Source organism: Papaver somniferum, chromosome 6 (genome assembly GCF_003573695.1).
Source record: "Papaver somniferum cultivar HN1 chromosome 6, ASM357369v1, whole genome shotgun sequence".
NCBI lineage: Eukaryota > Viridiplantae > Streptophyta > Magnoliopsida > Ranunculales > Papaveraceae > Papaver > Papaver somniferum.
The window spans coordinates 78,102,349-78,129,179 of NC_039363.1; the positions used below are offsets into that span (position 1 = coordinate 78,102,349).

Sequence of the window (26,831 nt, forward strand, 5' to 3'; positions counted from 1 at the left end):
AATTCCCTATCCAGAGAAAAATAAAAAAAAAATGTAAAAAGAATAGAAATTAAATGGTATGGTATTAAAAAAAAACCTAACATAAGAATGAAACTGAATAGATAGCAATCATAATTGATCAATATCTTTTGACTGCAAATGAAAAAACAAAATTGAGATAACAAAATACAATATTAATGAAAAGAATTAAAGAGAAATTAAACTAATCAAATACACTATTTGGTTAGTATCTTTTGACTGCATAAATGACATAAAAATTAGGACACCATGAATCCATTGATATTAAACAAAAAATTAAAGAGAAAATCTAACAACAATTATCTCAATCAACGAAATCAGTAGTGAATCATGCTTTGGGAACAGAGTTGTGCAAAGGATGGACCTACGGGAAGGAACTTGATTATAAAAGGAATTAAATGAAGAGTTAAGTTAATGAGAGGAGTTAATGGGAGGAATGTAAAAGTAACGGTTTGACATTAAATGAGAGAAATAACTCCCAAATAAATGCATATTAAAAATCTAATTCATTGTCTTAGGTAAAAGCAATATGTGAATTAATTTGTAGCTCAATATGGACCATTCTTTTATATGCCAGAAATGTAACTGAATAACTTAGATATGTGCCTCAATATGGATCATCCTTTATGTGTCCAAACTGTACATCTCCGTCCAAATAAAAAAAACATTGTCCCTTATAATATAGATATTTGATCAGTACCTTTTGACTGCATAAATGACATAAAAATTAGGCATGAGGCACCATGAATCCATTGATGTTAAACAAAAAATTAAAGAGAAAACCTAACAACAATGATCCAACTAAGAGTATGAACAGTTAAGAAATGTTATTTTCCGACCCAAGTTAAGGACATAACAATGAAACAATCGTTTTATTCGTCATTTATCTTCACTCCATGTAAATCCTATGATTTTGGCCTGAAGAAGTCAAAGTCTAATTGGACAATTCCCTGCCAAGAGAAAAAAAAATTTGTGTAAAAAAATAGAAATTAAAAGGTATGGTATTAAAAAAAAACTAACATAAGAATGAAAACGAATAGAAAGCAATCATATTTGATTAGTATCTTTTGACTGCAAATGCAAAAACAAAATTGGGATAAAAAAATAATATTGATGAAAAGAATCAAATAGAAACTAAACTCATCAAACACAATATTTAATCAGTATCTTTTGACTGCATCAATGACATAAAAATTAGGCGTGGGGCACCATGAATTCATTGACGTTAAACAAAAAATTAAAGAGAAAGGCTAACAACAATTATCTTAAACAACCAAAACAATAGTGAATCATACCTTGGGAATAGAGTTGTGCAAAGGATGAACCTTTGGGAAAGGAATTTAATTATAAAAAGGATTAAATTAAGAGTTAAGTTAATGAGAGGAATAAAATGAAGTAACGGTTTGATTAGTAAACTCATCAAATACAATATTTAATCAGTATCTTTTGACTGCATAAATTACATAGAAATTGGGCGTGAGGCACCATGAATTCATTGATGTTAAACAAAAAATTAAAGAGAAAAGCTAACAACAATTATCTTAATCAACCAAGACAATAGTGGATCATACCTTGGGAATAGAGTTGTGTACATGATGAACCTTTGGGAAAATAATTTGATTATAAAAAGGATTAAATTAAGATTTAAGTTAATAAGAGGAGTTAATGGGAGGAATAAAAGTAACGGTTTGACATTAAAAATCTAATTCATTGTCTTTGGTAAAATCAATATGTGAATTAATCTAGACCCTTCTTTATATGTCTAAAATGTAGACTGAAAATCTTAAATATGTAGATCAATCTGGACCAGTTTTTATATGCTAGAAATGTAACGAATAACTTAAATACGTGTCTCAATCTGGGCCGTCCTTAATGTGTCCAATATGTAGATCTCCGTCTAAATAGAAAAACATCATTGTTCCTTATAATATAGATATTATAATCACGAGCCAGTACGGGTGGTCTTATATGTACCACGTGTAAGCTTTCCCAAAACAAACGTCAAGGACCTCCACATTGTGCAACCTTACACGCAATGCTGGAGATGCTCCAAATGTTGGTTCATCTAAGATCAACCTATATGAGAGGGAGAGAGGAGGGAGATCTAAGCAAAAGAACAAGAAGAAGAGAACCATAAATAACATATCTTGGATCATGAAACAGTAATAGCGAAGTAAATATATCAAGGAACCAAGTTGGAACAAAATCAACATTATCAACTCTTAAACAGTTTCTCCAAGTGGTAGCTAAAGGTAAGAAGACGAATGACTATTCAAAACACAGAAGGATCCTAAGAAGCTCGTTCTGGAAATCTGTGACAAACATGTTGACAGGGGAAAGAAATATGGTACAATCGCAACAATCTAGTTATACATCGATTAAAGTCGTCCTAACCCATAAGCGAGTGTTAGGTCATCCCATTTACATCTTTTTTTAGACGTAACAGAAATAAATAAAAAATAAAACAATAAAAAGAAAAGTTTGTCCCCTTTACTTGTTCACGTTCTGGAATCATCAAAAGAGCTTCAAACTTGGTTGTCTCTAAACCTGCATCATTCTAATTCTTCTATCACTGACTTTTTGGCTTTTGAATTTTCACATAGGGTAAGATTCCCATAAAATGAACGACTCTTGGAGACCATCCAAGTTGTTGAGCACGACAGAACATCAAAAACGTGTTTGCGAAGTAGGAGTTAAAACCCATCAGGATGTGCCAGAATGCATGACCTTGTGGGTTAATGTACCATCCAGAGATCTCTTTGCAGAGAAAACGATCACAAAGCCAGCACACACTTCCTAGGGAAATTGTAAGCACATACAGCTTGGCGAGACGCTTCGCAGACGCATCTGCAGTGTAGATGTAGTACTTGTACATACGTGGGATGCCTAGGAGACAGAGGATTGCATAATGGAACTTGAATCCAATCTCAAAACGCACAAAGGAGTGGGCGACAGCAAACACAATACCATACAAGAACAAAAATGTTGGCATTGTGCTTCGATAATGCCAATCTGGTGAGTATAGGATATAGAGGTAGAGAAGCATTTCCCAGACCATTGGTGTTTCGTCACTCTGCTGTTGTCTGCATACAGTTGTTTGGTGGTAAAAAAAATTAAAATAGCTCAATAACAAACATGCACTGTAATGAAGCAGATATGTTCCATAAAAAAAGTCATACAGTGACCACAAACTTAAACAAATACCAAGTGCACAAGACAAGGTCTAGATGAGTAATGAAATAAAGATTCACTATAGAATCTATACATATAAAGAAATATCAAGACCAAATGCCTGAGAACCTGTAATATAATATTTAAAACGGGGGTATATTTGTCTATCGGGTATAACAACAGGGGTATAATCCTAATATTTAAAAGAAAACCCACTGTACTACTTAATTCATATTACAGACTTTAAACGTTTTCGTATACTACTTAATTGCAATGAAGTCACTTTTCCTTCCAAGTTTCTCACTGCAGTATGATTTGCAAAGGCGAAACAAAGAGAAGCCCACTGGCCCAACAAAATTAACAAAGACTTCCTAGCTGATTAAGAGTAAATTACAGAAACTTACAACTTAACTTAGTAGGATATTTTTAATAACTGAAGAGAAAACTACAAGTGGAACATAGATTGTAACATAAGCCTTCAGAGCAAGGAGACTTGCACATGTTGTAAGGTTGCATGGGAAAGCATGCTCCCCAAGGCAATTATCATATTCAATATGTGAAGGGACATTAAAGCCCTTCCCAAAACATTGTCTCAAAGCATCTACAATTCCAATTAATGCCCACATTGTACAGGGGACGTTTGAGATAATGTTGTAGAATTTAACAATATAAACAAAATAAGCAAAAATTCTTCGTACACCATTCAGTGGTTGATGTAACAGGGGCCAAAAGCTAACATAGTAGTACTTCTTTAAACTGTTATAGTTAAACATGATGAAACATTTAAATCTGAAACCAGATTGATCTGCTAATTACCTAATCCATACCAGCTAGCAAGAAACTTAAGGCAGACGTCAAACATCATGTAAGGGTTTAACACGTGTTCTAGTTGATCTTCTCCACGTAGTGTCAACTTAAGGTACATGTTGTGCCTACACTTTTAGTTGAATTTATTATTATAGGCTTATAAACCGTAAAAGGTGCTATGGAAATTTCTCTAACATAAAAATATAATGTTAAATGGAAGGCAAAGAAGAAACACCAAAGAGAGAAAGAAGACTTACACATGTTGCAGAGTTGCATGGAATAACCCACTCCCAATAGCCAGTATCATATTTGATATGTGTAGAACACTGAATCTTTTTTCAAAGCGTTGAGATAAGGCATTTATAAGTCCAAAAAATGCCAAGAGTATGCATGGTACATTTGAAACAGTGTTGAAGAATTCAGCAACATAAGAAGAATAGACATAATTCTTCTCACACCACTCTGTAGTTGATGTTACAGGACCCCAGAAGCTCGATACTTTATCTGCCATTCTCCACTATAAATTCCAAGGGTTGTAGATATGTACTTAAGTAAGTGAGTTGCGGACCTCAAGAGCACATCAAATTATGTGCCTGCATAGTGTAAATACTGCCTTAGAAACTAAAACATATAATGATAGAAGCAAAAGAACCACAGATATCCTGTACACATTTTTTATATTTTGCATTATCCTCACATATGCTCACTGATAAACTGAATTTTTTTTAGAAAGAACGATAGATATAAGTTTGTTTCTTCGTGCGATATGACATACCTATGCATAAACTATATCATTTATAACGAAGCAAAAACAAAGTACTTCCACGATTCCACAATAATAAAAAATCAAATTACCGCTGTACAACAACGGAAACGCAACCAACAGTAAGCAAATATTTTACATCACCAAAAATTTAAAGTCAATACCACAAGACAGCATTACCCAATAAAAAATAATACGTAAGTATTCAACAACAAAGGCTACCCTTCTGTTATCTGCAGATATGTACTCAATTCTCACTAATTAAAACATCATCTTTAAGTTTACTTAAATTTCTATAAATTTTAACAAATTTTTGGCCTGAATTCCTCCGTACAAAATACGCAATTTCAAGAAACAAACCTCACAAGATCATAAATCACTTAACAGAAATCATTATTGAAGAGAATGAAAAATTAACGAGCATACCTAATTATTACATAGATTGGATCCATAACCTTGGTACCTAGAGATCAATTAAAGGAAAAAGAGAAGAAAAAAAATTCAATATAACCCTAGAAAAAGGAGAGAAGAATCAAAATTAAGAATATATCACGAATAATGTTCGAAAGCTAACCTTCAATGCTGGAAGCGATTTCTTTCGTTCTTTCTCTCTTTCTCTGAAAACTTTCCCTCTCTTTCGCTTTCTCTTTCTTTTTCTCTCTGTCTCATAAAATGTTCGATCAAAAGAAAAAAGGGATAAATACTGAAAGACGCGTTTGTCTGTCTACCGATTAGGGACTCAAAACTCGAAGATTCTAGGTAGGGGTGTCAACGGGTCCGGGTCCTCCCGGGTATCACTAGACCCGGACCCGGACCCGGTTTATAAAGGTCGGGTCCGGTTCCTAATGTTTCCGGGTCCGGTTCCTAAATTTGTGGACCCAGAACCGGACCCTTTTAAATACCCGGGTACCCATCGGGTCTAAAGAAAACTATTTAAAAAATCTCAAAAACTTAATATATTTCTCTTTTTAGCTTGGATTTAAGTAATTTTTATAAAAAATTATTATTATTTCTTATGAATGTACTAAATAAAGATTAAATGTAGGAGAAAAAATTTAAATGAGTAAAATATTAAAGCTAAAATTAGAAAAATACTTATAATTTTACTAAAAACATGAATAAAAGAATGAATAAACGGGTACCCGATACCCGCGGATACCCAATGGGTATTACCCGTTAGGACCCGTTTAAATTCGGGTCCAATCGGGTAATTACCCGTCGGGTCCTAAGTAGCTAATGGGTCCACCTTTAGGGCCCGGAACCGGACCCTAACATACCGGGTCCGGTTCCGGATCCGGATAATGGGTACTCATTGACTGCCCTAATTCTAGGGATGTAAAAATGTGTGTAAAGGCCTAGGCCCGACTTACTAGCTCAACTTAACCTGTTCGATTTTGGAGGTTTGCAGCCCATGTCATTGTGTGCTGACTTGCGGCACTTAGCATTTGCATATGTTTTACCAATATTTTTTTTTTATTTTATTTCTTATTTTCTTTTGACAAAAGAATAACGATTTGTGTTCTGATACAATTTTAGGAGAGTAAAAGCATGTCCTATATCTATTATAGGAACATTGTTTAATTTTAATTCTGTTTTAACGTTTAAGTGGCTGTTAGTATTGAAGTGTGGTGATAAACCCGCTTGTAGGGATGAGATGAGCACTAGGGTTTTCATGTTTGGTATTCATCTACAGTAATGATTTTGTCTTGTGGTTGAAGTTTATCAATGAAATAGACAAGTCTTAGGCAGTACTCGCGGAGTATTGAGTTACTCCTCTATCTACTTTTATCATTATCTTCTGTAAAACATCACAGGTCTAACATTTGGTGTCATCCAAGACACGGTTTTCTCTCTCGATCACGACAGGAGGTCGAACCATCAAAGATGTTGACGCTACAACCCGTGAACTTTCACAACTTTCAGAAATACTCGAACCCGTGAAGTTGCAGATCTTACTGTTGTTGCACAAAGACAGGATATTACACTTGCTACTTTAGATACAATTGTTAGAGCACTGCTCGGTCAAACTCGCAAGTGTTGCTATCTCAAGCTTGTTTGTCAAGTTTAGTTGTCAAAACTATAAGTCTTGATTTCTAGTCTACTTATAGCTAAGTCTCGGATTAGGATAGTAAGTGTAGTTGAGCATTAGACTTCACGGCATTCATCAATTGAAGACGGAGAACTACTAGGAGCTTGTGGAACTTCATCAACAAAAGGTATGTGGAGACTTGAAATCATCTATTACTCAAAAGTCTATCTACTCTATCTCCTATTTGAGACAAAAGTCGTATAGCTATATAGACTTCGATTATACACATTTGATATTTTGAGCTGAGTTTAACTCGCTTATATATTTCTCGAAATATGTGTTGGTAAGCTTTCGCTTTAACCAAGTTCATCTTATATTCTTGATGAAAGTCAAAAGATGATCATGTGAAAATCGCCTTGTAACATATTACATGATTTGTGTGAGACAGTCATTTGATGTAGACTCGGAATGTTTTGTATTGATCATTCGATCACTTGAAAATTGCTTTGAAGCTAATAGTTTGTGTGATACAGCTACTGTCGTATTTTAAGAATGTTTTAATGATTGAAATGGGAGTTTAAAACAATTAACCATGATTGGATATAGCACAGTATGCGTACTTGTATGCTAATTGTTGTAAGTCATTCCAAGTCTGGTAACCATAGCATGCATACTCGTATGCGTACTGGTTGGTTAATGAAAGTACAGGAACTCAGTATGCATACCGGTATGCGTACTGGCATGAGTTTCAAGTTCCGGAAATTTAACTGAGTTTGGAAAGTATGCGTACCCGTTCGCGTATTGGCGAACCCAACTTAGTCCGACCACTTAGGTATGCGTACCTGTTTGCATACTTGAGTAGGTTATGTTCTAAAATCGGTTTTTTCATGAACTAATACATTTATATAGTAAGGAATGCAATCTTTTGCAAACCGTGGCTTTAATGTTCATGAATTGATTCGAGTGAATCAAAATCGATTTTGCTTCAATTGTGTCTTGTATACTTTTATGAGAATATAAACAATTGAACAATTCTAAAACTAGTTTCATTTGAGTCATTTGAACTTGTTATGGTTAAGATGAATATGGTTGAATATGAAAGTGTTCATATGGCTAACTTCGGTTAACTATTGTTGAGCCAACAAGGTGTACACGTTTAGGTATGTTTACTCATATCTAAATGAAGTCACTTTTCGTTTGTGTGTAACAAGCTAAGTTCGATCTAATGGTTGAAAGATATTAGCTTGAGTCTAATCAGGTTTTCATCTAACGGTGAATATTGAATGCTTTGTTACCAAGGTAACATTGATTGCAAACTGTGATTTGAAGACTATATAAGGGAGAACTCTAGCAACTTGGAAACCTAATCCCCATACCTTCTGTGTGATACTATTTGCGACTAGAGTCGATTATCCTTTAACCTTAGGTTTTTCCAAAACCCAGTAGGTTAACGACTTGAACACTTCATTGGGATTGTGAAGCGAGACCCAACTATTTTCTCTGTAGTTGTGTGTTCAGATCTTGTTGTTTTCTATCGTGATTGAGTACTATCTTCTCTAAGATTTGCTCAATATTTAATCTTCGATAGGCAAGATAAAAAGTAGTCACAAACATCTTCGTCTCATCGTCTGTGATTCCACAATATCTTGTTTCGCTACCATACGATTAAAATTATTGTGAGGTGATTGATATTACTAGGTTGTTCTTCGGGAATATAAGTCCGAGAATATAAGACGGAACAAAACTCATAGGTATATCGGTGGGAGACAGATTTATCTATTCAATAGACTTTTCTGTGTGAGATAGATTGGTTTTTCAAGTCTTCGACTTTGGGTCGTGGCAACTATTAGTTGTGGGTGAGAGAAGCTAAGGGAATCAAGTGCACAGAATCCGCCGTGGTTTTAGAGGCCTAAAGAACGAGACTGTACCTTGATCAGTATGAGATTGGTTAGGGCTTAACTACATTCCAGTCTGAAGTTAACTTGGAGTAGGCTAGTGTCTGTAGCGGCTTAATACAGTGTGGTGTTCAAATCTGGACTAGGCCCCGAGGTTTTTCTGCATTTGCGGTTTTATCGTTAACAAAATTTCTGGTATCTGTGTTATTTCTTTTCCGCATTGTATTTGTTCATATAATTGAAATATCACAGGTTGTGCGTAAGTTCAATCAATTGTTAATCCAACCTTTGGTTGTTGATTTTATTTGAAAAGACGAGGGTACCCAAATATACCTATATCTTAAACTTTTCCACCATAAGTATTTTCTCTAAAAGTAATTGTCTATGGACTGATTCGAGACAGTACAACGAATCGGTTCACACTTCGTGTGATCGTCTATGGATACAAGATCGAGACAATACGACAACAAGATAACTTGCGTGATTGACTATGGATACAAGATTGAGACAATACAACAACGAAGTATGATTACTTGATAATAGTTTCGGACTTAACCAAACGCTATAGGATTGCTATCAATTAATTAGGAATTACGTTTATGTATTTTACTTCTAATTATAATAAATCAATTATAATTGCGGAAATAGAAAAGTAAAAGACACAGCAATATTTTGTTAACGAGGAAACTGCAAATGCAGAAAAACCCCGGGACCTTGTCCAGAATTGAATACTCTCAGAATTAAGTCGTTATACAAAATATAAACCAACTTCGTATAATTGAGACCAAGCAACTAAACCTAGAGTTCACCTAGTTCCGTCAGTATCCCTACGCCTCCAACTTGTAATAAGTCACGCACTTGGAACAATTCCTTTGGTTTGTATTCCAAACAGTAAAGGAACAAAAAATCTGTTCGATAACAACTCTTTTCAAACAACGTGATATGAGTTTGACAAAAGGCTCTTCCATTTATCCCAATAAACTCCTTTGTCGGGTTCTTAGATCAATCTATTTAACAACTATCAAAGTAATTGTTTAGACTATGCAATCCATACTATGAATCACAAAGAAATGTATTGATGTCGATCTATGCAACTAATCAATCCAATCTATCAAAAGATAAACCGATTATAGTTGGATCCCCAGCCGATCAAGTTTTCTGCACACCAAAGGTTATGAACTCAAATAAGAAATCTTATTTGTCTTCAAATCTTCTTAGATCTTCAATAAACACCTGCACACAAACAACTTGAATCTCTTGTGATCAATCACACACAGAATGAAGTCTGTTAACGATGGATTATCACAAGACGTCTTTATATCTACAAACAGTCTAAAGATCCCCGTCGATACTTAGATCTAGTTTGAGTGAATCTTATATCAGAAGAGAAGATTCTCAAGCATAAACAAACTAGGGTGCAATCAAAGTTCAACAACCGTTAGTCAATCAAATCAATCGAAAACTAATAATAAACTGCAATTATCTAGTTTCCCACCAACGGTACTCGTAGAGCTTCCCAATCCCAAAGAAGTCTTTAAAACGAGCGGTCGTAAGAGATTTCGCCTAATTAGGGTACTTTCCTCTCCGAATCGACGGCTCCACTAGTAACAACACAACTAGGTAGTTTTGCTGCCTCTGAGGATTAGTTTGATCGAAATGCCAGCTTCAATACTTATAGACCAAGGAAGTTTGGACACCAAGGAATTTCCAAAACCGAATATTCTCAAAGATATGCAATAAATTCCCAAATCGGTTTTCATAATTCCTAGAAATGTTCTGTCCAAATATTGACCGAAAAATATCAGTAGAAAATCTCCAATTAGTAAATGCACATTGCCAATTTTTATTTTCTAAAGATATTGATAGACACATTTATGTGTCTAATATATCTCATTTGTATATATTATTAGTGCTCGATTTTGTACTTATTATGGTCTTTTATGCTTTTGTAAGTGTTTTTGGATAAATAAGGCTTTGCGGCAAAATTGGCTAAACATGTGGCCCTTGGATTTCCGTTGATAGTGTACCGGAAATACCCCGGAGGAACCCTAGAAAAGTGCAGAAAACATCCCAGAAGAATTGCTAAAGGCACCCCTAATTTGGATAAGGGGCACCCCATTTCAGGGCATGTACTAAAGGGACACCGGAACTGGATAGGGGGAGGTCATCTTCAAAATTCAAAACAAAAATTGGCGGGAAGAATTGGCTGCAGCGACAACAGTTTTGGAGTTGAATTCTTAGCGAGTTCTGAGGAGATTAAACGGGTGTATTTGGTACCTACAGACTCTAGAAGACATAACAGGCCTAATGCAATCGTCTAGACCCATCCAATTGGGCTGGATAAGTCGGAATAATTGATCAAAGTCCCAACAGGATACGGATTCTCTGTTTAGGGTTTGGGATTGGTCAGAGAGATTTATGGGATATTCTTGCGTGGATATATACCAATTCAGTTCATTCCAAGTCAGGGAATAGTTTGGATACGAGAGAATAGCCAACAGAACCACGTGAATCAACAGGAAAGTGATTTTTCTCCAACCTGCCCGAGAAGAATAATGAGATTATTCTCGGATTTGATCGAGTTTCTAGGGAGTTGGATAGCTATAAATAACTGTGTTTTCATCATAGAAGGGTGAGAAAACCTTAGGAGAGAGTTTAGAGTCCCGGAGAGCCGAGGAGAAGCGATTACAGAGAAGACAGTGCTGCTGCTGCTGCCATTGAAGAGCTTCAAGAACACGAAGAACAGACTCACATAGTCAGTCGTTCTTTAGCAGTCTTAAATAACAATACCAGTGTCGTTCTTTTACAGCAGTAAAGGCTTATCGTTTACAGCAGTCTTCAATAGCACTTACCCCTTTGTAACAGTGACGCTGTAACACTTCTACAACGTTGCTAATTCCTGTTTCATCTTATATACATCAATAAAAACACCTATTTTAGCCATAAATTTATCTTGTGAGTGTGTTTTTGGGATGAGGAGCTAAACCCAATCCCAGGCGTGATGGAGGAAGCCATTCTTCCAAAAGTTATGTGGTAAAATTCATTTAAATTTATTTATGCAATCCTTTTATGATTAATTGAACCGAATGAAAATTGAATAAATGATTTTTATTAATTAATTGTGTTTTCTCTTGATGAAATATGCTTGGTTTATTGCTTTTGATATTTCATGCTTGCGATTAACAATGGATGTTTTGAAAATCTGATTTAGGCAATGATTAGAATCACAATTGTTTTTGATTTGAATTATAATGTCTAGAATTGCATGATAATAATTATATTGAATCACATGAATTTTGGTGAATGGTGAAATCCTAAACCCTGGTCTTTCCACAATATTTACATAATTTTGAATTTTGAATTTGTTTTATCTTTTATTTTTAACTTAAATCTAAAAAATTATTTTCTTCACAAGTCTGAAAAGACCCAGTTTTACCACTATTACTACAACCATTTTGAAAAATCATCAAATTTTTGGCGCCGCCGACGCGGATTTGTGTTTAGGTAGAATTTTTAGGTTTTCATTATTTTTTATTATTCCATTTGTTCTTTTTACGTCTCTTTGGTTGTGTCTTTGTATTACAGGTTTGAAGTTGGATACTAAAGACCTTGGAATCAAAGCTTAAAGCTAAAAGAGAAGGAAAAAAGACAAAGCAAAAAAAAGAAGAAAAAAGAGAGAAAAAGGAAAAAAAGAGAGAATTATTTTTTTTAAGAGACTTTCCATTTTTTTGTAATTATTATTATTATTATTATTATTATTTATTTTTTTTTTCTTTTCTTTGGCCTGGACAATCGGGACATTATTTTTATTTATTTTTTTTAAACCCTACGGAAGGGTTATATATAAAAAAAAAATATATATATATATATATACATATATAAACTGTTTGCAGGGAAGGACGACGATTACAATATCGTCTCGGCCCCTCGGGTTCGTACATGACATAGGAGTCGTGGCCCGAGTCGACTTCAATGGTTCATCCCCCGTCTGGTACGGGAGGTAAGCTTTTGAAACACCCGCGAATCCCCTGTTAGCGGGTTTACTGTATTCCTTAAGGTGATTCATTGATTGAGGACGAATTTGGACTGTTTTTAAATTCCTAGTAAAGGGCAAGGACTGGCCAATACAAGATAAGGGTTCGGATTTCATCACCGCTCCCTTCTTGCCCGCCTTAGGAAAACGAAACCTAACGCGAACCCAAGCTTAAAACTTGACTAGAACGAGACCAATAGGGTATCGCGCTTATCAGGAAAAAATTTCGAAGGATATTGGTTACTTTCTTAAGCACACCTCGAAGTTCATGATGGTTTATGTGAGTTGAATGCGTGACTGCGCCGCCTTGTGATAACGGTGAGGCCTTGGGTATCAAAGCTCCACTGAGATTCCCTCGCCTCAATTCAACTTACTTTGACTCGGATTGATTCCAGAGGGGTTTGCTTAAATTGTAACGAATTCCCCTCCGAGAGATAGAAGCAAGTCTAGAAATAATCTAAGTGAAGCCATCATGCTTTTTGTTTGCTAGAATTCTTTAGGTTTGTTTTGGTGGAGTCGAGTCGGCCTTGTTTTTGGTTGTGTAGAATTCTCTTGCAATTAAGAATGTCGAACTAGTATGATAGAAGCCAATACAATGAGTATCGACCTGAATTTGAATATGGACATCATCAGTTTTATGACCATGGTGGGAATAGTAGTTGGGAACGCCAACCTTTTCAAGGTTATGGTTCATACCATGGTGAGCCCAATTACTATTCACACGCGAATTGGTCTTACGAGCAAGAAAATCAGGAACACTGTAGTACTGGTTACTCGTTTTTGGAAACTAGTCCTGTTTATGATATTTCTGAACCTGTTCCATCTCTAGAAGAGACCCAACAACGGATTGAAAGGACGTATAAACGTTTAGTTGCAATGAATAGTTCAAAGGAAGAGTGTACACGATATTTTGAGATGATAAACGAGAGTGGTGAACGTATAAGTGTTATGCTCAGTGAAATTCAGGCACGTCTAGAGGCAGAAAATGAACAGTTGGCTAATGCTGCTCGAAATAATCTAAATTTCCAAAATAGGGTTTCTAATTCTACCCTTGATATCAATAGTGAATATTTTCCTAATTTAGAGGACGAGGCTAGAATAAAAGATACTACTTATTTAGATAAGGTTCAATCATCTTTGTACTATTATGATGATGAGGACAGTAGTAATGAAGAATCTGAAATATGTAGGCATAGTGATCAGGAATCTATTAATCCAATTGAGCTTTATAATGATTATATCATTTCTAGTTCAAATCCAAATAATTTTTATGATTATTCACCTATTCAAAAGGACGAGGATTTGATTAGGGATACCAACGTTTTAGACGATGTAGTTTTTCCTTTTGATTACGAAGCCGATAGTGGTTTAGAGGAACGGGTTTATTCCGAAAATGTTGTTTTAGAGTCTAGCGACTTAGAAAAAATAGTATTAGATGAAGAAGATATACCCGTAGAGATGAGTAAAGATGCACTACCTGATAATAAATTAGAAGAATCAATTGACTATTTTCAAGAATCTAATGATCCAGAAATTAGGGAGATTGTAACTAGTCTATCTAGAGACACTGAAAACTCTAAGTTTGGGGGTGATTATCACCTTCCTAGTGCCTTACCTTTAACTCTCAGAAAGTCCCTTCACTTAGGACTTGATATCTATGCCTCGACAATTTTACAAGATTACCTTCATACTCGTTTTCCCGAACCTAATGATGTCCAGGAAGAAGTTCAGTCGTTAGAAACCCATCCTCTGGTTGATGTGGTTTGCCCAGGCTATGATCCCCAGATTGACTTTGTTTTCCCACCAAATAGTTTTCTTCCAACTGTGGGAACGTTTATATTCCAAATGTGTCGAATATTAAGTTGTGAGACTAAACCTAAATGCTTTAGGAAATTAGAATCGACACATTTGCTTAAGAATGACCACTACTCTCATTGTGGTCAATTACGTAAGTCAAATATTATTGACTTAGAGGATCCTCAGTTATTTAGGTTATTATTGTGCGCTTCTAAGATCATATTTGAGTTTTTCCAGACTCTAGGACCTAATGATTCGGATCCCACCTATGAAGAAACGCAGCCAATGAAAATTTTCTATGTAGACCCTTTCATAGAACCTGAACCTGAACCACAATTAGATATAAATTTCTTAATCAGGAAACTAGGTAAGGGCATGCTATTCTTGTTCATTTTCTTGGTTTACTGCGGTTTCCTTTGGTCAGCTCTATTTGGTTTTGAAGACCCACAGTTATTTCGGCTACTGTTATACGGTTCGAGTTGACTAATCCTTTCCAATGTCTGGCTGAGGACTTTAAACTTAGCACTTCTTGGGAGGTAACCCAATCTCATGCAACACGGTAATATCTTTCCTTAACTCTTTTGCTTCAAATGGTAACAGTTTCTCCTTGTTCATGCTTTTAATTTTATCTTTAGAACATTGAGGACAATGTTAGATTTAAGTTTGGGGGTATGGGAGAAACTTTTTAGTTGCAGTATGAATAAATAAACTCCAGAACCTAGAAATTTATGCCTATTGAGGATTGCACTAACTAATCTAAGTGGATGGAAGCATTTTGGTTGTAGGAGTTGAGGAACCAATCTGATTAGATGGCAACATCTAAAGAGTCTATTCATAAAAGCACAGAGCTCAGTTGTTAGGAATAACATAATAGTTTCACCATATCTCGTTGAGTCCTTTTCACTTCTTTTTTGATGTTGTTTTCTTTTTAAATATGTTTCTAAGTGATTTGGTGGGGCTCACGATTCAAGTTGTTACCAATGCTAGGGTGAATTAGAGTGATTGAGATACAAAAAAAAAAAAAAAAAAATGAGACCAGACCATTTGACCAAAAGGAATAAATTCAATAAAGTCGACCACTGGTACCCTTGTATATGCCAGTTGTGTTGACCTAGAGTTAGGTTATCGACCACTGGTACCCTTGTATATGCCAGTGTGTTGATATTATTCAGACTAGTATCTCAATCCATTAGGATAGGTTCATTTTGGCGGAGGCCTTCAGACAGATTTGGGAAACACCGTTCACTTAGTAAACATCAAAACCATCTATGTTTTTTTATATCCATCTTCTTGATCTATCCATGTGATTAGTTTTGACTCCGGATATTGATGTCCATAGTGCGACTATCTTAGTAGAGCTCTGTCACTTTATATGAATTTTAGTATGCTTGAGTGCAAACTCGTGTACAGCAATTGGAATTTCGCATCAGGGTACTTCTTCCTGTAGTCAGTAAGTATGCCAACCAAGGAGATTCTTTAGTGCCTTCCAAGGTTCTGCAGATAGCTAAGGTCTGGAGTACAGGTTTTGTGGGTATATCTCTTGTAATCCCTCCCGAGACTATAACTCGGACACTAGGGACACCTAGGGGTTTAAAGGCTTATTGCATATGCTAAATGCAATCGACGATGCCTGAGACAGTGAGTTAGGATTTTATTTTGTAGTTTTGATTTGCTCGGGACTAGCAAATAATAAGTTTGGGGGTATTTGATAGACACATTTATGTGTCTAATATATCTCATTTGTATATATTATTAGTGCTCGATTTTGTACTTATTATGGTCTTTTATGCTTTTGTAAGTGTTTTTGGATAAATAAGGCTTTGCGGCAAAATTGGCTAAACATGTGGCCCTTGGATTTCCGTTGATAGTGTACCGGAAATACCCCGGAGGAACCCTAGAAAAGTGCAGAAAACATCCCAGAAGAATTGCTAAAGGCACCCCTAATTTGGATAAGGGGCACCCCATTTCAGGGCATGTACTAAAGGGACACCGGAACTGGATAGGGGGAGGTCATCTTCAAAATTCAAAACAGAAATTGGCGGGAAGAATTGGCTGCAACGACAACAGTTTTGGAGTTGAATTCTTAGCGATTCTGAGGAGATTAAACGGGTGTATTTGTTACCTGCGGACTCTAGAAGACATAACAGGCCTAATGCAATCGTCTAGACCCATCCAATTGGGCTGGATAAGTCGGAATAATTGATCAAAGTCCCAACAGGATACGGCTTCTCTGTTTAGGGTTTGGGATTGGTCAGAGAGATTTATGGGATATTCTTGCGTGGATATATACCAATTCAGTTCATTCCAAGTCAGAGAATAGTTTGGATACGAGAGAATAGCCAACAGAACCACGTGAATCAACAGGAAAGTGATTTTTCTCCAAACTGCCCGAGAAGAATAATGAGATTATTCTCGGATTTGATCGAGTTTCTAGGGAGTTGGATAGCTATAAATAGTTGTGTTTTCATCATAGAAGGGTGAGAAAACCTTGGGAGAGAGTTTAGAGTCCAGGAGAGCCGAGGAGAAGCGATTACAGAGAAGACAGTGCTGCTGCTGCTGCCATTGAAGAGCTTCAAGAACACGAAGAACAGACTCACATAGTCAGTCGTTCATTAGCAGTCTTAAATAACAATACCAGTGTCGTTCTTTTACAGCAGTAAAGGCTTATCGTTTACAACAGTCTTCAATAGCACTTACCCCTTTGTAACAGTGACGCTGTAACACTTCTACAGGGTTGCTAATTCCTGTTTCATCTTATATACATCAATAAAAACACCTATTTTAGCCATGAATTTATCTTGTGAGTTTGTTTTTGGGATGAGGAGCTAAACCCAATCCCAGGGGTGATGGAGGAAGCCATTCTTCCAAAAGTTATGTGGTAAAATTCATTTAAATTTATTTATGCAATCCCTTTATGATTAATTGCACCGAATGAAAATTGAATAAATGATTTTTATTAATTAATTGTGTTTTCTCTTGATGAAATATGCTTGGTTTATTGCTTTTGATATTTAATGCTTGCGATTAACAATGAATGTTTTGAAAATCTGATTTAGGCAATGATTAGAATCACAATTGTTTTTGATTTGAATTATAATGTCTAGAATTACATGATAATAATTATTATTGAATCACATGAATTTTGGTGAATGGTGAAATCCTAAACCCTGGTCTTTCCATAATATTTACATAATTTTGAATTTTGAATTTGTTTTATCTTTTATTTTTAATTTAAATCTAAACAATTATTTTCTTCACAAGTCTGAAAAGACCCAGTTTTACCACTATTACTACAACCATTTTGAAAAATCATCAGATATGCATTTAATTGTCGGAAATTAAAAGCATATAAAACAAAAAACCTTGATTAAAAGATTCTCAATTTATTTCGATCCGGTATTCTCCTTTAGTTATTAAGGAATATCTTTGAACAATAATAGATAAGAATTATTGCACATGTTCAAAGTATGTCGACATCTTTACTTTGTAAATCCTTTTTCTTATTTACAATCTTGGAACCGATTTTCCACACTTCCAAACGAGTTTAGAATTGGTTCATCTGATTTCGAAGAACTATGTGATTGATCAAAAACATTCAATCACCATTAATGGGTTTAACGGTTCTACCAATCACAAGTTCGGTTCTACCTCCAAGTGGCTACTAGGATTGGTCACAATAGTTTCCAAAACTTTGTTAACTAAGTACCAGGATCGGTTACCACTATTTATGGTACTTACTTGTGATTGGTTGCACAAGTTATAGGGTTGGTTGAACCAATTACTAAAACTCGTTAACCTACTACAAGGATCTATTACACATCTTGTGATTAGTCCCACCAAGTTATAGGATCGGTTACCCAATGACTAGGAATGGTCACACCAATTACAAATATCGATCATACCATCTCGGGTGATTACTTAAGATTGGTTTCACTAATAAAAGTCATACCGATATATAAGTTACGCATTATGAATAGTTTACCAAGATACATAAACAAGTTATGAGCGGTTATACTAAACACACATATTGGTAATCCAAAGATTTGCAATGAATAACAATACCAATAAGCCTAGCGATTTCCCTTTCGATTCACGAAACAAGTTTATGAATTGTACTTCCTTTAAACGATTGTAAAACATTGTTTCCTAGGACGAATCTTCACCCATACCCATACGCATAATCACAGTAGCATTCATACGATCATGTCGATGTCTTATATACAAATTTCAAAAGATAGGCGTTATACTTCGTATTATAATTCCTTAATACTACGTCTAACTAGAATATAATCATTCACAGCTTCACAATTATGTTTTCAATATAGCACGAGTTGAAAGATACGTTAGGAATGAAACAGTTCAAGTCAAAATATTACTAACCTCAAGAGAAAGGATGATGTCTTCGTTGTAGCTCTTTACTTCTTCACATTCTTCAAGTCTTCGAGTAATACTTGTATGTCTCATATCCTAATAACTTTCTAGATAACCTATACGAAGTTGACTCTAGTAAATAATCAAGCGATTCTTTAAATGAGTTTTGGTTCACTAACATGTGACAACCAAACTTGACATACCAACGCTTGGTGGGTTTAACCGAGCTATGCTCTAACAATATGGATTAGCACTTGGATATTGGTTTTTAATACCGTCCAAGTTATTTCTTATATTAAATTGGGCTCGCAAATTTCTATTTGTTTGATTGCAGATTGAGTTGAGATATAAATCTTACATGTACTTTTCTTAAGACTGAGTGTGACTGTATAGTTGATTCTCTTGAAAGTATATTGGAGTTAGTCCATACATATTGCTAAGCGAAATATTGGGTGTGATTGTTAAACCCCCGCTTTTTCAACAGTATATCAATATCAACATAATATTTCTTCTCCTTCTCACACATCACCATCATTTGGTATTAGTTTCCAGCAACATCACACTACTCATACTTCTGGTTCTTCAAATCCATTTTAAAAAGCACCAAAAATTGATTTTCCAAGATTCGATGAAGAAAATCCTCGTAGCTGGGACAGAAAGTGTGAAACATATTTTCAGATTCATTCCATTATTGAGGAATAGAAAACAAAGTTTGCTTCTTCACACTTAGATGGTAAAGAAGACTCTTGGTTTCTAGATTTCTTAACTGGTAAAACTTCTATCTCTTGGCCTGATTTTGTTGAATCTTTTTGTAACACATTTGAGGACCTTGCTAATGATGACTATGTGGGTTATTTCAAAAAACTGCCTCAACTCAAATCTGTTTATAAGTATCTTGAGCAGTTTGAGCAACTGAATGCATTGATATTAAGAAAAAACCCTCATCTCACTAAGGAATACTTTGTTTTAAGTTTTATTAGTAGGGTGAAAGATATCTTGCGCAGCTCGGTTCAGATGCATAAACCCACGACCCTCTCTCAATAATTCTTCTTAGCTAGATTACAAGAGGTATTTATGACATCCCAACACCAACCTCAAAAACCCTTTCAACCCAAATAATTTACAACTACTTCTATATTCAGTAGATTTTCTTCTCCAAAACCTACCTCCTTCTTCTAATGTTGGTGCCTAAATCTTCTTATACACTACCCATAAGAATATTAAATCATGACAAGTGAATCAAATAAGAGCCAAAGAACTCTGTTATGATTGTCATGAGTAGTATAACCATGCCACAGATGTAAATCTCAAAAAAATTCATGATAGTTGCTGAGAAATAAGCAGATGAGTTAAATCAATCACTTGTTGCTGAAATCCATATATATACGTTGGTGGAATCTGATATGGAAATTTCTCTTCCATGCTCTCAATGGGAATATCAGTGCCGATACTATTAGAATGTCTGGGTTTCTCAAGAGACAAGCTATCATTATGCTAGTGGGGACAGGGAGTACCCACAACTTCATTAACTCTTTTTTTGCTAGTCAATTGGGTTGTGAAGTACATCCAACAACTCATATGCTAGTTGTTGTAGCTAATGGTGCTAGAACTACAAGTACTGGAGATTTCCGCCAACTCAAATGGAATATGCAAAATCTATAATTTTTTGTCGACTTGAGGTTACTTCCATTAGGAGGCTGTGACATTCTAAGAGTTGATTGGTTGAGAACATTGGGCTATGTATTGTTCAATTTAGATAAGTTATCTATTACATTCGTGCACAATGTCCAGGAGATCACACTATATGGTACATCTACAAAGCAATCACTCATAATGATCAGTGGCAATGTATGGGAAATTTTTTCATAAAGAGTATACCTGTCTAGGTGGGTCAAATTTTCGATATCCCTACTTCTCCTGAACCATATGAAATTCCTCAAGTTATTCAATACTTACTCATTACCTTTCATGATGTCTTGTCTGAGCTAACCCAATTACCACCACCAAGAATTTTGGATCATAAAATCACTTTCAAACCTGATTCACGACCAATCAATATCTGACCTTATAAATGTCCTTACATTCACAATTCAGTCGTGGAGCCTTTGGTACAAGAAATTCTCAACTCTGACATAATTCAAAATAGTCCTTTTGTATCTCCTATACTTCTGTTGAAAAAGAAAGACGATACTTGGAGGTTCTGTGTTGACTACAAAAAGCTCAATGCCAGCACAATCAAAGATAAGTTTCATATACCTGTTATAGAATAAATTTTAAATGAACTTCATGGTGCTCAAGTGTTTACTAAACTGGATCTGAGAGGTTGTCATTAATTTAGATTACATACACTTGACATTCATGAAACAACATTAAGGACACACCATACTCAATATGAATTCAAAGTGATGGACTTTGGGCTCACCTGCGGAGCTACAACTTATCAAGCACTCATGAATTATGTTTTTGGTCCTTATATTAGAAAGTTTGTTCTTGTTTTTTTTATGGCATTTTAGTTTATAGTCAAACCATTACAGATCATGTTCATCATCTCTCATTAGTTCTTTCATTACTTAGAGAGCATCAGATCTTTGTTAAATAATCTAAATTAGAGTATTTGGGTCATATCATTACAGCTAATGGTATGGATATTGACCCTGAAAAGATTGCTTACATGAAGTCTTGGCATGTTCCCACTTATTTTAAGCAATTAAGAGAATTTTTGAATCTTAGTGTTCACTATAGGAAGTTTGTCAAAGGATATGGTACCATTAGTAAGTCTTTGACAAACCTCTTGAAGAAAAATTCTTTCCTTTGGTCACCATTAACTATCAAATGATGCTTTTACTAAAAAAATGCCATGTGCACTACACCAGTACTTGCCCTTCATGACTTTTCCAAGCAATTTATGGTGGAAAGTGATGCTTGTTCTAGAGGCATTGGAGTTGTGCTGATGCAAGAAGGGAGCATGATTTATTTCTACAACAAGCCACTAGGTACAAAATCTTTGGGACTTTCTATCTACATATGAAAAAGAATTATTGGTTGTAAAAAATGTTTGTCACTAAATTAAGACACTACCTCATTGGCCATCATTTTATCATCAACACTAATCAGCAAAGTATCAGATACTTCATGGAGCAAAATATCGCCACTTTATTATAGAAACGATGCTCACGAAACTCTTGGGGTTTGATTACACTATCCATCACAAAAAAAGATTGGAAAACAAAGTAGCATACGCTCTTTCTAGATTACCTACTGATGTCTCTACTTGTAACTATATCTCCATTGCTATCTTCACTCCTACATGGTCTCAAGACATCATAAAAAGCTACGCAAATGATGTTGTAGATTCTCAGCTTATCCCACAATTATTATCCAATACTTCTGCAACTCCCCATTATACTTTCAGTGAAGGCATTCTCAGGTATAAAGTCATGATTTATGTGGGCACTACTACCAACTTAAGACATCACATGTTACATTCTATCCATTTCTCTGCTACTGGTGGTCAATCAGATATATATGTTTAGTTATATGAGATCCAAGAGTTACTTTCATTGGAGATTATTGAAGCAACGCAACTTACCCTTGGTTAGTCAGTGTGATACTTGTCAAAGGAACATACTCAGTCTCCCCTGATATACCAAAACCTCTTCAAATACCAGATCAAGTTTGGAAACACATCGACATGTACTTTATTAAAGGACTACCAAAATCCAACAAAAAGGATGTCATTATGGTGGTGGTAGACAGATTCACCAAGTATAGTCACTTTGTGGGGCTCACTCATCTTTTTACAGTAATTACAATGCATACGAATTCTTGAATAATATTTTCAAGTTGCATGGTTTACCACTATCCATTGTCTCTGACGGATATAAGGTTTTCTCCAGTACCTTTTGGCAAGAACTCTTCAGGACAGTTGGCACACATATTTACATGAGCACTGCATAGCATCCTCAGTCAGATGGCAAAACTGAGAAAGTGAATGCATGTTTAGATGGGTATTTCAGATGTATGACAGGTTATAAGCCTAAGAATTGGTTGAATTGTCTCGTACTGGTAGAATGGTGGTACAATACCAATCACGGCACAAGCTTGAATATGTCACCATTTCAAGCTCTCTATGGTTATTCACCACCCCACTTGGATTTTCCTAATACAACAACTACTTATGTAGCTTCAGTAGAGGAATATTTGAAGAAAAGGGATGTTGTTATATATATTTTAAAGGAGCCTCTTCATAAAGAACATGAAATGATGAAGTTGTTTACTGGAAAAAAAGAGAATATATAGATCATTTGGCATAATTTATTTGGTTTACAGCTACAACCTAACATGCAGTCTTGTATGGCATTTTGCAAGAATTTCAAATTGTCAGCTCGTTATTATAGCCTTTTTCTTGTCATGCCGAAGATCGGATAAGTTGGTTAAAATATAATCCTTCCACCTAACTTTAAGATCCATCATGCGCTTTATGTCTCTCAGTTAAAGAAGAATACTGGTGTTGCTGCAACAACCATTCCTGCACTACCCTTGCCGGATTCCGAAGGAGAAATAATTCTCAAGACACTTGCAACTTTAGATTATAGAAAAGTTTTTCGCAATGGCCAAGCAGTTAAACAATTACCTTTTCAGTGGTCTCTCATCGCTCTTGCTGATGCAACATGAGAGGACTTGGCTCATGTGAGAGCGCATTTCCAAAAATATCATCCCCGAGGACAAGGATATGCTGAAGAGGGGAGTATTCTCATGGTCTTGTGATTTCCCATTTCAAGCGTAGGTTGTAATCCTGTTTAAGCATTTTTATTAGTAGTTAATTCTTTTTTAACGTTTAAGTGGTTTTTAGCAATGAGGTATGGTGATACACCCACATGTAGGGATTACATCTCTCTTAATGCTTTTGTCTTATGGTTGAAGTTAATCAATGAAAAAGACAAGTCTTAGGCAGTGGTCTCTGAGTATTGAGTTACTCCTCTACTTAGTTCTATCATTATCTTCTATAAAACATCACAAATCATAACAAAGTTCTAAACTATGAAGAAGAACAATTGTGTTGTGGACTAGAAATCAAGTCACTTTTTGCTAGCCTCACAGGATCTCAGCCATTTTTTTGCTAGTTCTTCTTATAATTATGTAAATAGGAAATACAATAGTTTAGTAGAGTTATCAGGGAAATTCCTATGGAACTTGGAAAAAAATAAATTTTGTTCACCTAGGTGGATTAGAAAACTCGGTAAAATGTATTTGGCGGCAGAACAAGAAGTGCACGGCGACAATCAGGACTCGCGACATTATTGAGTCGCTAGTGGTTGAACCTAAGCCGCGTGTGGTTGAACAAGGGTCGTCAACGGTTAACATTGCTAACGTCTCTATTTTCTGCGACTATAATTTTGAAACACTGTAAATTCATCTATTTCCAACCATTTCATTCACACCACTTCATTATGTACTTCATAATTTTTCTAAACAAAATATTATACTTTTTCTTTACGATTCTTAGTAAACTAGTTTATAAAATGAAGAGCATCATAAAAACAAGAAGGGGAAAAAGAAATCGAAAAGATGAGAAAATACTGACGCTTGCTACAAAATGTCGATTGGAATCAAAATCGTGTTGTTGAGTTTGGTTCCCTGAAAGTAGTTGCTAGTCTAGATTTACTTCCGGGTCATATGTCAGTGCGTCAAGACTAGTATGGATATCATAGAAAGAGAGGCGGATATAGAGACTTAAATACTATTTATCTATTGTACCCCGTCAAGTCCGAGAAAGAGTAGAAAGATAACCCTGGCGTTGTTTTTATTTTCTAGATCACAAAACACACAACAACATTATTGTTTAAATATTAGCGACCTACGATGCACACATTCCTCCAGGACTTTGAAATTGATAAGTTTATTAAACCAAGACTAATCTTTATTTCCAAAGAATGATTTCATTTTTGTTATAGGAACGAATTACCCCCTTGATTTGAATTTCATTATTGGAATATTAAGAAGTATGGGAGCCCCAGTACCATTCAACCAAAATGAATGGGTGTCAAATCAAAAATACAAGACAATTCTTCCATCATTTTTGAAATTCAATGTAAGAAATGATCATAAAGTTTTGAAAGGAGGTGGAATAGACTATTCAACGTTAAAGGCTTTCCTACTATCGAAGTAGGTCTCAAATAATGAAGTTGAATATGATGAAATCAAAAGGGTGTTTGTGTTCAGTTTTTCAACTCAAACGTTCTTTCATAACTCAACTAGTATTTCAAGAGTTGGTTGGCTTAAAGCGTTACAAAATCTGGCCAGTTTAGCGTATTATGATTGGGATCTGCAATTTTAGCAGAAATGCATTATGGCCTCAACACAACATCCACAAAGGACATAAACTTTATTGGTTTTTGGGTCATCTTAGAGGTAAATATCTAATTTATGCTTTTTAGATTCAGTAATTTTCGGGTAAAAACATGGTCAAATATTAAATTATGAAATTACTTCCAGTATTGGTGGTATACCTACCTCCGCCTTGGTAAACCAAATTCGAAATATAAAACTAAAAGAATTCCAATAACGGACATGTACTTCAAGCATAACTAGGATAAGAACACTGGTGACTATTGAATGTTTTCTGTTTTTGCTGAGAGATATCAATAAATTACAAGGAGCTCCCAAAATGTTGTTATTCATCATTACAGCCACTGAGTTTGCATACCAAGATGTACAACGTATTCTGTATTATTCACTACGAAGAGTAGTTTTTTCAGCTAATATCGAATAGAGATGTTTGGTATTTGGGAGAAATACTAATTTTCCACTTACACGGTATTTTTGCAAAGGCGATTAACTCCCAAGATCAAGACAGATTCAAGTCTCTGCATTATATTTTGATAGGTTGGTACATATGCCATTGGTTCGATATGAACAAAATATTCAAATGAATATTACTGAAGCAGGGTATCTCAAATGGTACAAGAGAATTATGAAACCGGTAATTGGTGTTCATAATATGCACAACCATGGGTTTCATACGCCGGCATGATCTCGGAGAAGTTTTGCTAAAATTCCTAGCCTCCAGAAAAACCATGTTTAATGACTTACCCAACAGATGGAAGTTCTACAGCATCTTCATCAAATATACCTCAATTAAATTAGGGGCTTCCAAGTATAACTTCACAAGGGGAGTCAACCACAATTTCAATAGTTTTGACAGCTATGGAAGATACTTATCCTTATTGCGATGTAGATGCAACTGAAGATCAATTGACTAGAGTGTAACAAATTTTGGTGGATAAATCAAAAAATGTCGGCTTTGCAGGTTCGAAAACGGCATGTGGATACCACCTTGTTTGGGTTGAGTCCATCTGTAAATCTTGATGGTCATTCATATTCTGGCAATTCTTCTAGTCACGCTGCATCTTGGAACGAGAATGAGGAAGATACACAAGCGACAGATACTGAAGTACAAACCGTGCTTGTGACACAACATCAAGTAATTCAACCATATCAGAGACGCTTTTCTGCATCATTTCCGACATGGAACCAGAATGAAGGTTATCATCCCGTTGCACCTCAACCAACCTATTCTACTTTTTTACCAACTACTTGTGATTTACAACCAACCACTTATGCTTTTCCACAATACGAGATGTATGGACATTCTCAATTTTGTTGGCAAGTGGAAGTATCCCAGGTTTTGGACCCTGGAATCAAAATGATGATCAATGTTAGAAGACTTGTAATTTTTATTTATACTGCTTGATATAATTCTAATTTTAATTAATGAAAAAGTATTGTTTTCCGTTGAAATCAATTTACATATGATTTAAATTAAGCATTACATTTAAATCTACTTAGAAACAACCATTCAATTTACTAATTTACCACTCAATTGACATCTTCATTAAGATGTGCTTGGTGGGACAACATCCAACAAAAAGGGATTGAATTTGTCCA

At 35.3% G+C, this 26,831-nt stretch overlaps 1 protein-coding gene across 1 annotated transcript; it reads right to left on the minus strand.

The window, feature by feature from the left end:
* Window positions 1-2,202: 2,202 nt before the first annotated feature.
* LOC113288069 (alkaline ceramidase-like) lies at window positions 2,203-5,464 on the minus strand. Its single transcript, XM_026537010.1, has 4 exons — window positions 5,334-5,464; window positions 5,186-5,222; window positions 4,254-4,589; window positions 2,203-3,101 (listed from the first exon to the last, which is right to left on the minus strand). The coding sequence occupies exons 3-4, from the start codon at window positions 4,505-4,507 to the stop codon at window positions 2,588-2,590; spliced, it is 768 nt and encodes a 255-aa protein (XP_026392795.1). The 5' UTR covers window positions 4,508-4,589; window positions 5,186-5,222; window positions 5,334-5,464; the 3' UTR covers window positions 2,203-2,587.
* Between the last annotated feature and the right edge of the window lie 21,367 nt (window positions 5,465-26,831).

Bases quoted from the DNA above. Each gene is read 5' to 3' on its own strand.
- LOC113288069 (XM_026537010.1), bottom strand. From the start codon at position 4,507: ATGGCAGATAAAGTATCGAGCTTCTGGGGTCCTGTAACATCAACTACA. The intron at 3,102-4,253 runs GTAAGTCTTCTT...AACTGTATGCAG, and splicing joins CATGCAACTCTGCAACATGT to ACAACAGCAGAGTGACGAAA.